Raw genomic sequence first — 14,414 nt, 5'->3', positions numbered from 1 at the left:
AATGTTCTATAAAAGTGTAGTGTCATTTCCGAAGTAATTTTTTGCATAGAATCCGAATCCGGGGTTTAAATTGCTCTATCACGTCAGGACTTTCAGATATCCTAACCTAAAAGTGCAAAAAACGCTGTTTTTGCCCATTTTTGAGGTTATGTAGCTAGGAAGATTTTGCTCTTCATAAAAAAGTAGACGTGGTATTTTAAATTATAAGTCTTCCTCTTTTAAATGCCGTTGAGTTGGCTCAAATATCTTAATTTTTCACTGAGATATCGCATTTTGAAGTCTCCATGTTTGTGCGACTATGTAATCGACCGTATCACGTCTCATGTTATCTCAATGGATTTTCGAATATCGAGAAATTCACAAATGCGATATCTCAGTGAAAAATAATAATATTTAAGCAAACTCAACGGCATTTCAAAGAGGAAGACTTATAATTTAAAATACCACGTCTACTTTTTTATGAAGAGCAAAATCTTCGTAGCTACATAACCTCAAAAATGGGCAAAAACAGCGTTTTTTGCACTTTTAGGTTAGGATATCTCAAAATCCTGACGTGATAGAGCAATTTAAACCCCGGATTCGGATTCTACGCAAAAAACTACTTCGAAAATGACCCTACACTTTCCTAGAACAAAACGTATTATTAGATCTCTTCTTCTCACCAATCGCTAGCCAGTGGCGAATAAATGAAGCAACTGGTATAAATGAACATATATTGGCAACGCTGGAATAGAGATGCCTTAATTTACATGCGTTTGTAAGATACTTAACTCACTACAGTTTAATGAGGTATAACCACACTCGCTAACGGCGAATCTTGCTCGATAACATTCTTGTCGCTTTTGCATTCAAATTTTTTGTCGAGTTAGTCGAGAAGAGAGATAGCGAGCAGAGAAGTGGCGAATAGAAGAGGTATATTATTCGCTTTTGAATTTTTAAGGTATGCTTTTAATTCGTCCTTAACATTTGAAACCTGCATGCTTGCTGCTCTTTAACATTTTTTAAGATGTTAATAATATGAAGGTAGTTTTATACCCTATGATCAGAAGGTAGCCGGAAATTTATTTTATCTCCTTTAGAATATGACCCACCTGAAGCAACACATATGTGCTAACGTTTAACTCAGTCCTCCATGCACCCCTGTTAGGCCGACGAAGGGGTGGACTTCAGCTCCTTTGACGCAAAAACGGGTATTTCTATTATCATGTGAATAACTTTTTATATACCATATCTTGGAAGAGGTTTCTCCCTTTTATCTTAAATTTTTTTTAGATATGTAAGGAGGCATAAGAAATAAGTAAAAACAAAATCGATTTCTCATATATTTTTTATAATATAAAGGGTTTCCCAATAACAGGTGTTATGAATGAATGGACTGCGCTATTGAGAGATGATTAACGATTTTTTATGGCCGGAATTGGATGGTATTGATCTGGACAACGTTTATTTTCAACAAGACGACGCTATGTGCCACACCAGCAACGAAACCATTGATCTTTTACCTCTCGAAGAGGTGATCACAATTGGCCACCGAGGTCTTGTGATTTAACACCTTGTGACTTTTTTCTTTGGGACCACGTGAAGAGAAGGTCTACGCCTTAATTTGGTATAATAACATTTGTTTTGATCGGTTAACGGATTCCCCAGATATTAGAAATTTGTATAATCCACCTTTTTTTTTTTCTTCTTTAAAACCCGTTATTTGGCGATGTCTCCAAAACAACATAACTGAAAAAAATATATGGATTTTCGGATTCAGCAACCAATTTTGCATTGGAATTGGATGGTTCGGTTGTTTTCGTGTTTTTTTTTGGTTGTAAACTGCCAATACTATTCAGGCGGCTACAGCAGCAGTAAAAATAAATATGTAGGCTCAAAAGTTGAACTTGAAAAGTTAAAACTGTGGAAAATGTAAAATTTGACTTATATACATATTTATTTTACCTAAGGTAACAAACCGCTTTAGTACTAAATAAAGTTCAAAGAGTGTTGTTCCCATGTTTAAGGCTGACGTATTCAAGGCACGTGGATACTCAAATGTCTCTTCAGATATTTCCAGTCTTTTTATATGCGAACATACGTCTTCTACGTTGCTTTTACAAATATCAAAGATATTTGCATCATAATACTTGAATATAATAGCTGAATAGTTTATTCTTAGTTTGCTGAAAGAATGCAAAGGTAAAATTGAATTAAATAAATAATTTTTTCAGAGTATTACTTACTGATAAAAGTGTTTATCAAAATATTCCATCGCTCTTTGTAAATCAGACCGCACCATTTGTATGAGTTTTATTAAAAATTGCAAGTTTTCTTCGTCCGTTGACTCATCACCCGCAGTTGGTTTACTACCTTCTATTAGGTACTCTAACCATTCCTTAGTACCAGTATTTATTACTTCTATCAGCACTTCATCAACGTTATTCGTATTTTGAGCTGTTGTTGAGATAAAGCCATATACATTTTGGGGAAATATTTCACACACAGGGTCTCCAAGTGTTTGGATTTTCGAAATAATATCTAAGACTTCGCATAATGTGCTAACTATATGTTTATCACTGACATTTCTCGCCCGTATTTTGCGCACGATTGAGAAGCATGATGGTAAAATTCTCTTCGCTCCATCCCAAAATTCTTTTATATTTTCTGAATCAGTTTGGAAAACCTTCAGAATCGGAATAATAATATCGAGAAGGTCATTGAAAAGCGTAAAGCTGAGCTTATGATTCTCATGGATTTTTGAATACACTGTCCATTGGCTAAGAGCGCAATCGAAGTTAGTAAGGCCACTTTGAACTGCATGCTGCGATCGAATTAGCTCTGCATTTGAATTAAATTTGCCATTCCACCAGTATTCGGCTACTTGAGAGGCATCCAACTCGTGCACTAATAGTAGATTTAAAAGATGTCTGTGCTCTTGAATAGCAACACGTTTGTTTTTTTCGGCACTTAAGGTCATACTAACTAAAACCGATCCACGACTTTTGGTTCTAGAGCCCTTTTCTAAATTGTACCACACAGTTAGGCCTGACGTTGGAATTGACTAAAATGAAGGGTAAACTTTTAAGTATGTATTCGAATCAAATAATTATATACATATAAGTATATTTGTTATTATCTGCAAGTACTTTTAGAGTGATTGCTGCACGTCCAATTAATTCGTTGTCATGTTTTCCCGTGGATGCCGTTTGTGCGATTTCCTTCATAAGTTTACTGAGGCCTTTAACACCTTTCACATCAAATAGCTTATTTACTTTTTCCTTAACAGTTTCCGCAGCATCGAAATCCCTAAGGTATATTTAGTGTGTTATAAATATGTAAACATTACTTCGAACTTTCAAAAATAGCACTGTAATTATTACCATATTTCTACTATAAGTACTTCATCTTTGGGGTTATCCGTGATAGGTCTATAAGTAGTATGTATGTACAAATATAAATATGTTTAATTATGGCGTTCAAAGTATCTCACAATGAAAAATGTTCCTCCCAAATCGGATTCAGCGTAGTATGCTTTACAGATGAATTATAGCGATGTGTTGCATTTGATTCCAAATACAGAGTAGCAAAGGGATCAGAGAAACCGTTGGCATCTTTTGACAGCAAATTTTCCGCTTTTATGACTTCCACATTGAGGCGCAATTTGGGAGGTTCCTTTTGCATTGCTAATTTTGCAATTTCATCATGCTTTGTGTCGGAGATCTTAAATACTTCTTGCACAAATTTCATAAGGTTTTCTGAACACACGTCATTGGTTTCACATCCAAAATGATTGCATATTTGAAAGAGAATTTCTTCGTAAAGATCTTCAACCTAATAAAAAAATTATATATTTGTATACGTACGTAATTATTCATAGTCATATAATTTATTTCATTACAATAAAGTTCATGTTTCCTATTAATTATAATAAACGTTTAGTGCATACATTTTAGAGTTTAGAGGGTTTCACCGAGAGAGGTAGGTAATTTCCATAACGGACCGCGTTTTTAATCTACAAATAGAGCTCAGTGCACAACAACTGAAATCAATGTCTGTTCAGATTTCTAAAGTGGGAGATATATGTGTTTGTAAAAGCACATGGCGTATAGTGGCACTTTGGGTATGCAGTTACAGTCCAACTTTTGCGTCCACATTCGGACAACCTGGGCAACGTCAACAACCTATGCATAAGATAAGGTAGCCAACCCGAGTGGACGACTTCAACGTATTCGGTTTAAGGGTGCTCTAAAGTAGTATCTGTCCAACAGGAGGTGCGGCTACAAGCGGGCGTCTGTCTTGGAACAAGCGGATTGCTATATAAATGTGCATATTAAATTAAAATCCCACTCAGTGGCATTGAGCGCTAGGCTGCGCCCGGTATGTAGAAATCCTTTCCAATGAAATCACAAACAAAGCCTTGGATGAGACCGCCCTATTTTAACGACGATTATGTCAAATGTTTTAAGGAATATGATTTAAGAGTTTGCTCCTGATCCCTTAATGAAGAAGGTGTTTCTTACCGGCTAGTTGATGTACTCGTAAGAGCTAAGGGTGACATCACCGTCATTCAAGAATTGCGATGGACGAGGCAAAACAAGAAGATCATTGGACCGTGTGACGTCTACTACAGCTGTCATTTAAAGTAGTGGAAATTTGGTGTCGGATTTGTGATGGGAGAGACCTCGACGCCTAGTACTTTTGTTCACTCGAATTTCATGCTGCCGCAGAAAGAAAAAACACTGCTAGGTCACGCTACGAACAAGCGCAACGCGAGCCATATGGAATCGCTACCGTGAGTTGAGAAAAGAAGAAAGACGTATTATCCGAATGATAAAACGTGCTAGTCATACTAGGAAGTCTGGCGACTTACAGAAAATTTCAAGACCCGGAAGTTTTCCTGCAGGAAAATTTAATGACTAACCCTCAGAGCACACCTAAGTGATAGAGGTAAAACTGTTCTCACTTAATAAATTGCCAACGGTCGTGCGAAGTAGTCGTTGTGTTTTCGACTGCGTGAATTTTGCCAAATTAATGTTGTAATAGGTGAAAAAATATCGCAATAATATAAGCAAATCGTTAAAATAACAGACGGGTGCAAAATCGTGTAAAAAATTCTAAGATACCTTAAAAACCCACAATAAGATACTTGATAAACCCATAAATCATGGCAATTGCCATACGATGGGGTGAAAGTGTTACAAATACAATTTGTGTTAAAGAGAATTGAAAAAAGGGTGAAGAAGAGGGATCGAAATCCCTTAAAAGAATAATAAAAACTACAATAGCAAGGACTGCATTTGTAGGAGTGTGATACTGCAAACGAATACCAGCACATAACAAGCATTTAAAATCACGACATTTATTTTTAGTGGAAAATTAACCTTAATAAAGTAAACAAACGCAAACTAAAACAAAAACAAAACAAACAAAACAAAAACAACTAAACAAAACTCCGCTATCGCGAGTGTAGGTAAACAAATCTCGTGTGGCTGACAACCAGCTGTCACCGTTGCCTGCATTATCGACCCTACGAAAAGAGTGTTACCATACGGCCTATACCGAGGTGAAATGGGTTCTCCACCACAGGGTGGTGGGCCCAATCATTCCAACACAAACAGTGAAGTGCGTAATAAAGACCTAATGCAAAAAATTTTTGACTTAGAAAAATTATGCTCTGCTCTACAAAATGAGATATCCCATCTTAAAATAGAAAACAGCAAACTTAAATCTGCTAAATGCGCTGATGATAATAAAACTGATTTAAACATCACAAAAAAAACATGTGCTGAAGTTTATGAAACTGATGAAGAAGAACTTGCTAGAGAAACCGACTGGATCCTAAAGAAAAAAAGGCCATCCAAAAAACGTAAAGCTGAATCTTCTCCTGAAGCTGTAACACCATCAAAGTCTATAAGTAGTGCTAATGATTCAACAAAACCAACAAAAACGGAACAAGTTAGTAAAATACCTCGTCCTCCTCCAATAATTATCAATGGTAATAATGATTTTAAAAAACTTCATAGTCAACTTATTGGCACAATAAAAAATAAATTTTTCATTAAACTTTTAAACAACGATGCATACAAAGTAATAACGTTCGATTCGTATGACTATCGGTCTGTAACAAAATTGTTGTCAAATGAAAATATTCCTTGGCACAGCTATGAGAATAAGCAAAATAGACCTATCAAGGTAATAATTAAAAATCTTCACCATTCCTGCGACAGCGATTTAATAGTGAATGACTTAAAATCACAAGGGCTAAATGCTTTAAGCGCCGTAAACAAACTCAAGTGGAAAACAAAGGAACCACTTGAAATGTTTCTCATCACCTTCGATCCGTCTGAAGATGTGAAAAAAATTTACGGAATTCAAAATATATTGAACACCATAGTCAAAGTTGAACCTGTCAAATCTACAAATCTGATACCGCAGTGTAAAAAATGCCAATCTTTTGGCCATACCAAAAACTTTTGCGGGAAACCCTCACGATGCGTCAAATGTGCAGGTAAGCATGCCACCATTGATTGCAAAAAAACTGAGCTAGAAAGCCCAAAGTGTTGTAACTGCGGAGAGTCCCACCCTGCAAATTACAGAGGCTGTATAGTGGCGAAAGAACTCCAAAAGATTAGAACGAAAAAGCGATCCCAAAATTCAAAACCAGCAAATAGTACAAACAAAGAGCACACAATCCCAAAACGTGCTACAACTACTAAAAGTCTTACAAATAATCCGACAAAAATCCCTATAATAAATAAACCGGCTACATATGCACAAATTACCAAAAATTTATTACCGAACGAACCTATTGTGCAAAATCCCCTTTCAGCTATATTAAGCAAATTAAATGAACAAAGCCAAATCTTCAAATCAATTGAAAAACGTTTGTGTGCCCTTGAACAAAACATGCAATTTTTTGACTATGAATAAAACACTAAAAATAATATTATGGAATGCCAACGGTCTAGCTAAACACCAAACAGAGCTAGAAGTTCTGCTAAACAACGACGAAATTGACGTATGCCTAATAGCTGAAACACACTTCACAAGACATTCATATTTGAATTTTAAACATTATTCCCTATACCATACTATTCACCCCAACAATTGTGCAAGAGGTGGCAGCGCCGTTCTCATAAAAAATAATATTTCCCACCACTTGGAAGACCAACTCAGCGCCGAGGAATTTCAAACAACTTCCGTTTCTGTCGAGGCCTTCGAGCAACAAATACTACTAACAGCTTTATACAGCCCACCCAGACATCAACTAAAATCTGAAGATTACGTATCTCTCATCGAAAGATACAAAGGGCGTTTTATTATAGGAGGCGATTTCAACGCTAAGCACGTACATTGGGGGTCTAGGCTTACAACAACGAAAGGGCGCGAAATGTTTAAGGCCATAAGACAAAGAGGTTGCGAAATAATTTCAACTGGCAAGCCAACATATTGGCCTACAGACACCAGCAAAGTACCTGATTTGATTGACTTTTTTGTCTTCAAAAATATTCCCGCAAACCATCTTTCTATTTCCGAAGGCTTCGATCTGAACTCTGACCACTCACCGATCCTTTTAGAAGTATCAGGGAATGCGGTACTAAATAAAACATCTCCTCGTCTATTTAATAACTTCACCGACTGGCATTACTTCCAACTGCAACTACAAGCTGTAGTGGTAGACACCGGCCGTATCGTGACTGTTGATGACCTTGATGATGCCGTGCTTCAGTTCACGCAAATAATTCAAAACGCAGCTTGGAACAGTACGCCCCAGCAAAAAGTCACATCAAACAAGAAAAAATACCCATCATATATCAAGTTGCTAATAAATAAAAAACGAAAACTTAGACGTCGTTGGCAGCAAACCAGATATCCTGAGGACAAATTGAAACTCAACCAAACAACAAAACAACTACACGTTCAAATTCAGTCATTTAAAAATGATAATTTCAATCGATTTCTTAAGAGCCTCACATCTGATAAATCCACAGACTACTCTTTATGGAAGGCAGCAAAGTCATTTAACCGACCGATGAAACACATAGCACCCATCAAGATAAACGACACCCAATGGGCAAAATCCAATGAGCAAAAAGCAAATTTATTTGCAGAGAATCTTTGTAAAACCTTCTGTGCCAATGATGGATCTGAAGATATTGACATCTCGTCAAATTGGATTGAAAGCGATGTCAGCATTGAGCCAGTTAGTAACGAAGAAGTAATGAGCGAAATTTTCAAAATGAAAACGAAAAAAAACGCCTGGTTTCGACCTCATAACTGCAGAAATTCTTCAGAGATTGCCCATTAATTGTGTTACTTGTCTGTCTCAATTGATTAATTTGTGTTTTTTGTTAAAATATGTTCCTATGTACTGGAAGACAGCAGAAGTAATTATGATTCTGAAAGCCGGAAAATCGCCAAATGATGTGTCTTCATACCGGCCTATTTCTCTGCTACCAATGCTGTCCAAACTTTTTGAACGACTGTTACTGACTCGAATGTTGCCAATTATAGAAAACAAGAGAGTTATTCCAACGCACCAATTTGGCTTTCGGAAAAATCACTCCACTATCGACCAAGTTCACAGGGTTGTTAGAACCATAGAATGTGCGATAGAGGAAAACAAAGTTTGCGCAGCGGTGTTCCTTGACGTCTCGCAGGCGTTTGACAAAGTTTGGCATACGGGCTTACTCCACAAACTAAAATTGATTTTGCCCAGGAATTATTGCGAAATCCTTTCTTCCTACCTTGATGGCAGATACTTTCGTGTCAGACTTGACAACGCCTATTCATCATTGCAAAAAGCACGCGCGGGGGTACCTCAAGGAAGCATCCTAGGCCCTCTCTTGTACCTCTTGTATACGTATGACTTACCGGTTCACGAGCAACACGTTACCGCAACCTTTGCAGATGACACGGCTATCCTAGCAGTTGGAGAAGTGATAGAGACTACAACGACGAAATTGCAATCAGCGGTGAGTTCTATTGCAACATGGGCAAAAAAATGGCGTATCAAATTAAATAATTCCAAATCAGTTCACATTGTATTCGGCCTGAAAAAAACAATATACAAGCCAGTCTACATAAACAGCGTAAATATACCGTACGTCAACGAGGCAAAATATCTTGGTATAACCCTTGATGCTAAACTGCGTTGGAAGGCGCATGTCAAGAAAAAGCGTGAAGAGCTGGAATTAAAAACAAAAAACCTTCTTTATCTTATTGGCAGACACTCTATTCTGTCAACGAACAACAAACTACTGCTATATAATCAAATACTCAAACCGGTCTGGACGTATGGCATTCAGCTATGGGGATGCTCAAGCGAATCTTGCATGACAATTATCCAACGATTCCAAAATAAAGTGTTGCGCAACATCGTCAATGCTCCATACTATGTGAGAAATCTCGACCTCCATCGCGATCTTGGTATCTTACCCATCACTGACGTGGCGAAAAAGTACGCCATGGCTCACAGACAACGTTTAAGTACACATGTCAACGCTGAAGCATTGGCTTTGCTTCAGCCAAATACTCATCGTCGGCGGCTCAAGCGTAAAACAGTTTCAGACCAGATGGGCACACAGTAGCAGCTGTACCTTATATATTTATACATTTATAATGAATTTATGAATATTGGGGCATCTTAGTTTTTTCCTTTTTAATATATATGTTCAATAAAAATTGCTCGTTAGTATCTTTATTTCGTTGTACTAGTTGTAATTTCTAAACGTTATTCTGCTTATACTTTAAGATGCGTTAATAAAAAATAAAAAAAAAAAAAACTTAATAAATGGTGATACCAGTGGATATCTCAGAGAAGGTGGGCACTCCGATCCCCTATCGTTGGGGCCGTCTTTCCACTACCCGATCATGACGAGGTGCGAATAGCGATAATGCGTCTAAAGCACTACAACGTAGCGTTCTGGGAGGTATCAGAGGGAAAATAATGCTTCCTTTGCGTTGGAAAGATCAGATGGAGAAGGAATTTGATTCACTTGGTGTGTCCAACTAGAGAAACGACTTTTAAAGAAACGACTTTGTTAAACTCGGCCAAAGCGGCTAAAGCGTCAATGAACAAGAAGAAGTACGCTGGGGCAGGAGAAAATAGTATTAGTATAATAGTATTAATAAAATACACACCAAAAGTACCGCGTATGCTTAACCCCTTACTGTATGAATCGAGCGACGATTGTGTGTCCTACTTTCGATGAAAACTTTTCTCGTGCGTAAAAACAATCTCGATTTGATACGAGGTTCCCGCTTTTGGCCAGAAAAATTCATCACGTGTCTGATACGAGGTTCTCATGGTAGGCAGGGAAGTAGGATCAAATCTCCCACACGTTGTTTTAATGCAAAGAGTTAAGATTACGATAAAATTCTTAGGATTTTAAATGGGGATTTCAATGTGACTTTTGCGTTGGATACAGTGCTCCTTTTGACGGAGTTCTTCAACATCTAATAAAATTTGAAACTGTGCAGCAGTCGCATCGAATTGACAACACTAGAATGAACTGCTTAGAAGATACACTTCTTTCATATTTCAAATTTAATTTCCTGACTGTTAGCCTTTCAGTTTTAAGTTAATTTTATAGGAAATCGTAATATCATCAATAGTACTTTCTTTAGTAAATCTATGTACATAGAGACAAGATCCATAACAGATATAATTGAATAACAGGAAACTAAGATTAAAAATTGGACAATCATATAAAAAAATAAATCACCAATATTAAATCATAGCCCTTGGAATTAATAAAAGCGGGTCCACTCGATGCTTTAGGAATTTGGACGATCATGTCCAAAATATAATCGGCTAATTTGACTAATAATGAATGGCCGGTCATGGAATTCTAATTAAGAAAATGTTGCCTCTTGCGGATTCAACATAGAAGATTAAGCACTGCGTGAATAATGCATTTGTCAAAAGATGTTTAGACGCACTACACAGGTCTGCGCTAACAAGCATTATGAGCTATCAAGTTACAATAAAAAAAGGACAATACACCCTGGACTAAAAAAAAATGTTCTGACCAAAATTAAATCTCCTCAAAATAATATTAATCCCTTCATTGATCTCGACTGTTTACACTGCTGTTAGAGATTTATACAACAGCTGTTTCTGACTTATCGTTTATTGTTTATTTCTTATTGTTTTTCAATATCGCGCAAAAAATTAAAAATGTCCTATGTAGTAATAAAAGTTGTACTATTCTTTCTAAATATTCTCCATTGAATGGAAATAATAGAGGAATTATTTCATACTAAGCGTCAAGCAATGAAACGTTGTTGCTTGCAAAACGATGCACCAAATACTACAAAGTCAATTTGGACATATGCAGGTATAATTTTTGTATACAAATTTTCTTAGTTGAATTAATCTAAGTATTGCACATAATTAGATTCGTGACCAGTTGTTCTGGGAAGTAGATAGCCAGCCGATGCATTTTTTTAATAATTTCCGAATGCAACGTTCATCTTTACGAAAATTATGTAAAGAAACACCAACTAACGCAAGGTAATTACATTGAACCGTTTGGCCACTCTGTGCGAATTTGACAGAATCAGCTGATGGGCTGATATGTTTACAAAAAAACTGAGATTGTGTTCGTGATATAAAAAAATCAACCATTGACACTTCGTTGCCGTCTGAACAACGACTGATTGGACGAATGTATGAAATTTTTATTCAAATTTCGGCTGGCGATAAGATTGTGTTAGTGACATACGAAAAAAATCAGCACAGTATTCGCTCATGTTGTTGCGTTGCTATCTGAACAACGACTGATTGGACGAGTGTGTGAATACCTGTGAAATGATTCATGGTGAAAAGATTTTTAGAAGTGGTCTATGTAGCAGACCGTCATTCGGTTCTGACAGAATCGATTGATCGAATGACGTCACTTGGGATGTGTTTGACAAAATTTAGCTTGTGTTAGTGATATACGAATACACACACAAAGTTTCAGTAAGATCGGTCCATTTCCTCGCGTTTGGAATTCGTTCGAATCGAGGAAATCGAGTCATTTTCGTTTTCCATCACGAAAACGTACCAGCTCACGCCTCAGTACTTGTAATCGCAAAATTTATGAAAATAGGGTTCCAACTCACACATCACATCCCCACTATTCTCCAGACTTGGCTTCCTCAGATCCCTTAAACTACTATTTGTTACCCAGTTTGAAGAAATGGCTAGCGCGAAAAAGATTTGATTCAAACAAGGAGGTGATTGCAGAGGCGAATGAGTATTTTCCAGACTTGGAGTAACCCTACTATTCGGAAGAAATGAACAATATAGAACAACGTTTAACGAAGACTAAAAGCCTAAAGGAAACTATTGGGTTTTCCGGAAAGTAATTGCCGATTTTACATACAGACGGCGTTGATAATTGTTTTGAACAGCTTGTGCCTATTTATTTTAATTTTTTCTTTTGACAGTTATTAGCTGTGACTTTTAGCTTGCTTTAGAAAAAAAGTGCGCGTAATTTTGTTTATATTTGTTTGTTTGGCGTCAATTTTAATATGGAGCCCACAAAAGAGCATTTTCGTCATATTTTACTTTATAGTTTCCATAAAGGAAAAAGCGCAGTGAATTTTGCTAAAAAGTGTCATGATGTGTATGGTGATAAAGCCTTAAAAGACAGTGTCGATATTGGTTTATCAAATTCCGTTCTGGAGATTTTTCACTTAAAGATGAGCCACGTTCAGGTCGGCCAAATAATGCGATGAAGACGTTATCAAGGCTTTATTCGAATTAGATCGTCATGTAACTTTGCGTGAGATTGGAGAGAAGATAAATATACCAAAATCAACCATTCATGAGCATATAAAGAGTCTTGGACTGGTAAAAAATCTTGATATTTAGGTACCAAATGAATTGAAAGAAATTCATTTAACAAACCGAATAAACGCTTGTGATATGCATCTTAAACGCAATGAAGTTGATCCGTTTTTGAAGCGGATTATCACTGGTGATGAAAAATGGATTGTTTACAATAACGTCAATCGAAAACGATCATGGTCGAAGCATGATGAAGCGCCACAAACCACTTTAAAGGCTGATATTCACCAAAAGAAGATTATGCTGTCAGTTTGGTGGGACTGGAAGGGTATGGTATATTTTGAGCTGCTTCAGAGGAACCAAACGATTAATTCGGATGTCTACTGCCAACAATTGGACAAATTGAATACAGCCATCAACGAGAAGCGACCAGAATTGATCAATCGTAAAGGTGTCATATTTCATCACTCGCCAAAAACTGATAGAGCTTGGATGGGAACTTTTGCTGTATCCACCATATAACCCTGACCTTGCACCGTCAGACTACCATTTGTTTCGGTCTTTGCAGAACTCCTTAAATGGTAAAACTTTCGGCAATGACGAGGCTATAAAATCGCACTTGTTTAAGGGGGGACCCTCATTTATCGGGTCAAAAAAATCGATTTTTTGGAAATAATTTTAATCTATTCTACAACTATTTAAGAATATACTTTCAAAATTTCAAGTCGATATCTGTATTTTTGAAGGAGTGACAAAATTTTTAACAGGACGCGACGGGTGGCCTGATCGCCTGTACCCAAAACTTTAAACGCGTTTTTCTCGAAACATCATTTTTCGATTTTGTGTACACAATTGAGAACGCTGTATTGAACCAATCAGGCTTTACAATAGCTCATTTTAAAGATAATTAAATTGTTTTCAATGTGACATTAAGTGTTTTTTTTTTTAAAAAGATTTTCATATTTTTTTGTAATTTTAAAGTCAATTTTTATGCATGAAAAATCACTTTTAACATAAAACTGGGTAAAAAATATCAATTTCGACATTTTTTTTTAAATCAAAATGTCACATCGAAGGTATTATCCTAAAGTTTTAAAAAAAATTTGGTTTTTTTATTTCAGAAAAAAATTCAGAGCGCTAGAATGTACACAGATAGAATGAGGTGCCATGGACGAGGTGTATATTTCCATACTTAAAATGTTTTTTTTCTTCTCCGAAAATTTTTGTAGACAGTCAAGACATTTATTAAAGTACTTTATGAATTACAAAACGTTTGAAGTTATTTTACCTGAGAAAAAAATTCCCAAAAATGATGCATTTTTCGACCGTCTAAATGAGGGTCCCCCCTTAAGTTTTTTGCAAATAAAGGCCCGATGTTCTACGAGCGCGGAATAACGAATTTGCCGGAAAGATGGCAAAAGGTTATCGAACAAAATGGAAAATATATAATTGATTTAAGTTCATTCTAAGTTTTAATAAAAATGTATTTACTTTCTTTTAAAAAATCGGCAATTTCTTTCCGAACAACCCAATATGTAAAAAAAAAGGTTTACCTCAAACAAGTAGCTTTTATTTTTAAATAATTTACCAAAAAACAGTCAACCACAGAACACTTGTCAGATGGCAGATGACGCAAATTCATACTGATGTC

The 14,414-nt window shown here is 36.4% G+C and overlaps 1 protein-coding gene across 2 annotated transcripts in view; it reads right to left on the bottom strand.

Annotated features, from left to right (window-relative positions):
- Nucleotides 1-14,414, bottom strand: part of LOC129245986 (protein unc-13 homolog 4B) — a 43,284-nt gene that overhangs the window by 10,391 nt on the left and 18,479 nt on the right. For both annotated transcript variants that reach the window (XM_054884464.1, XM_054884471.1), the window contains 5 exons: nucleotides 3,473-3,813; nucleotides 3,363-3,410; nucleotides 3,129-3,288; nucleotides 2,226-3,043; nucleotides 1,945-2,165 (listed from right to left, as the gene is read on the bottom strand). In XM_054884464.1, the coding sequence (XP_054740439.1) occupies nucleotides 1,945-2,165; nucleotides 2,226-3,043; nucleotides 3,129-3,288; nucleotides 3,363-3,410; nucleotides 3,473-3,813 (1,588 nt within the window). The remainder of the gene's footprint in view (nucleotides 1-1,944; nucleotides 2,166-2,225; nucleotides 3,044-3,128; nucleotides 3,289-3,362; nucleotides 3,411-3,472; nucleotides 3,814-14,414) is intronic.

This window comes from Anastrepha obliqua, chromosome 1 (assembly GCF_027943255.1).
Source record: "Anastrepha obliqua isolate idAnaObli1 chromosome 1, idAnaObli1_1.0, whole genome shotgun sequence".
Taxonomy (NCBI): domain Eukaryota; kingdom Metazoa; phylum Arthropoda; class Insecta; order Diptera; family Tephritidae; genus Anastrepha; species Anastrepha obliqua.
Note: the sequence above shows the minus strand (reverse complement) of the source record. Positions and strands in the feature narration are given on the sequence as shown.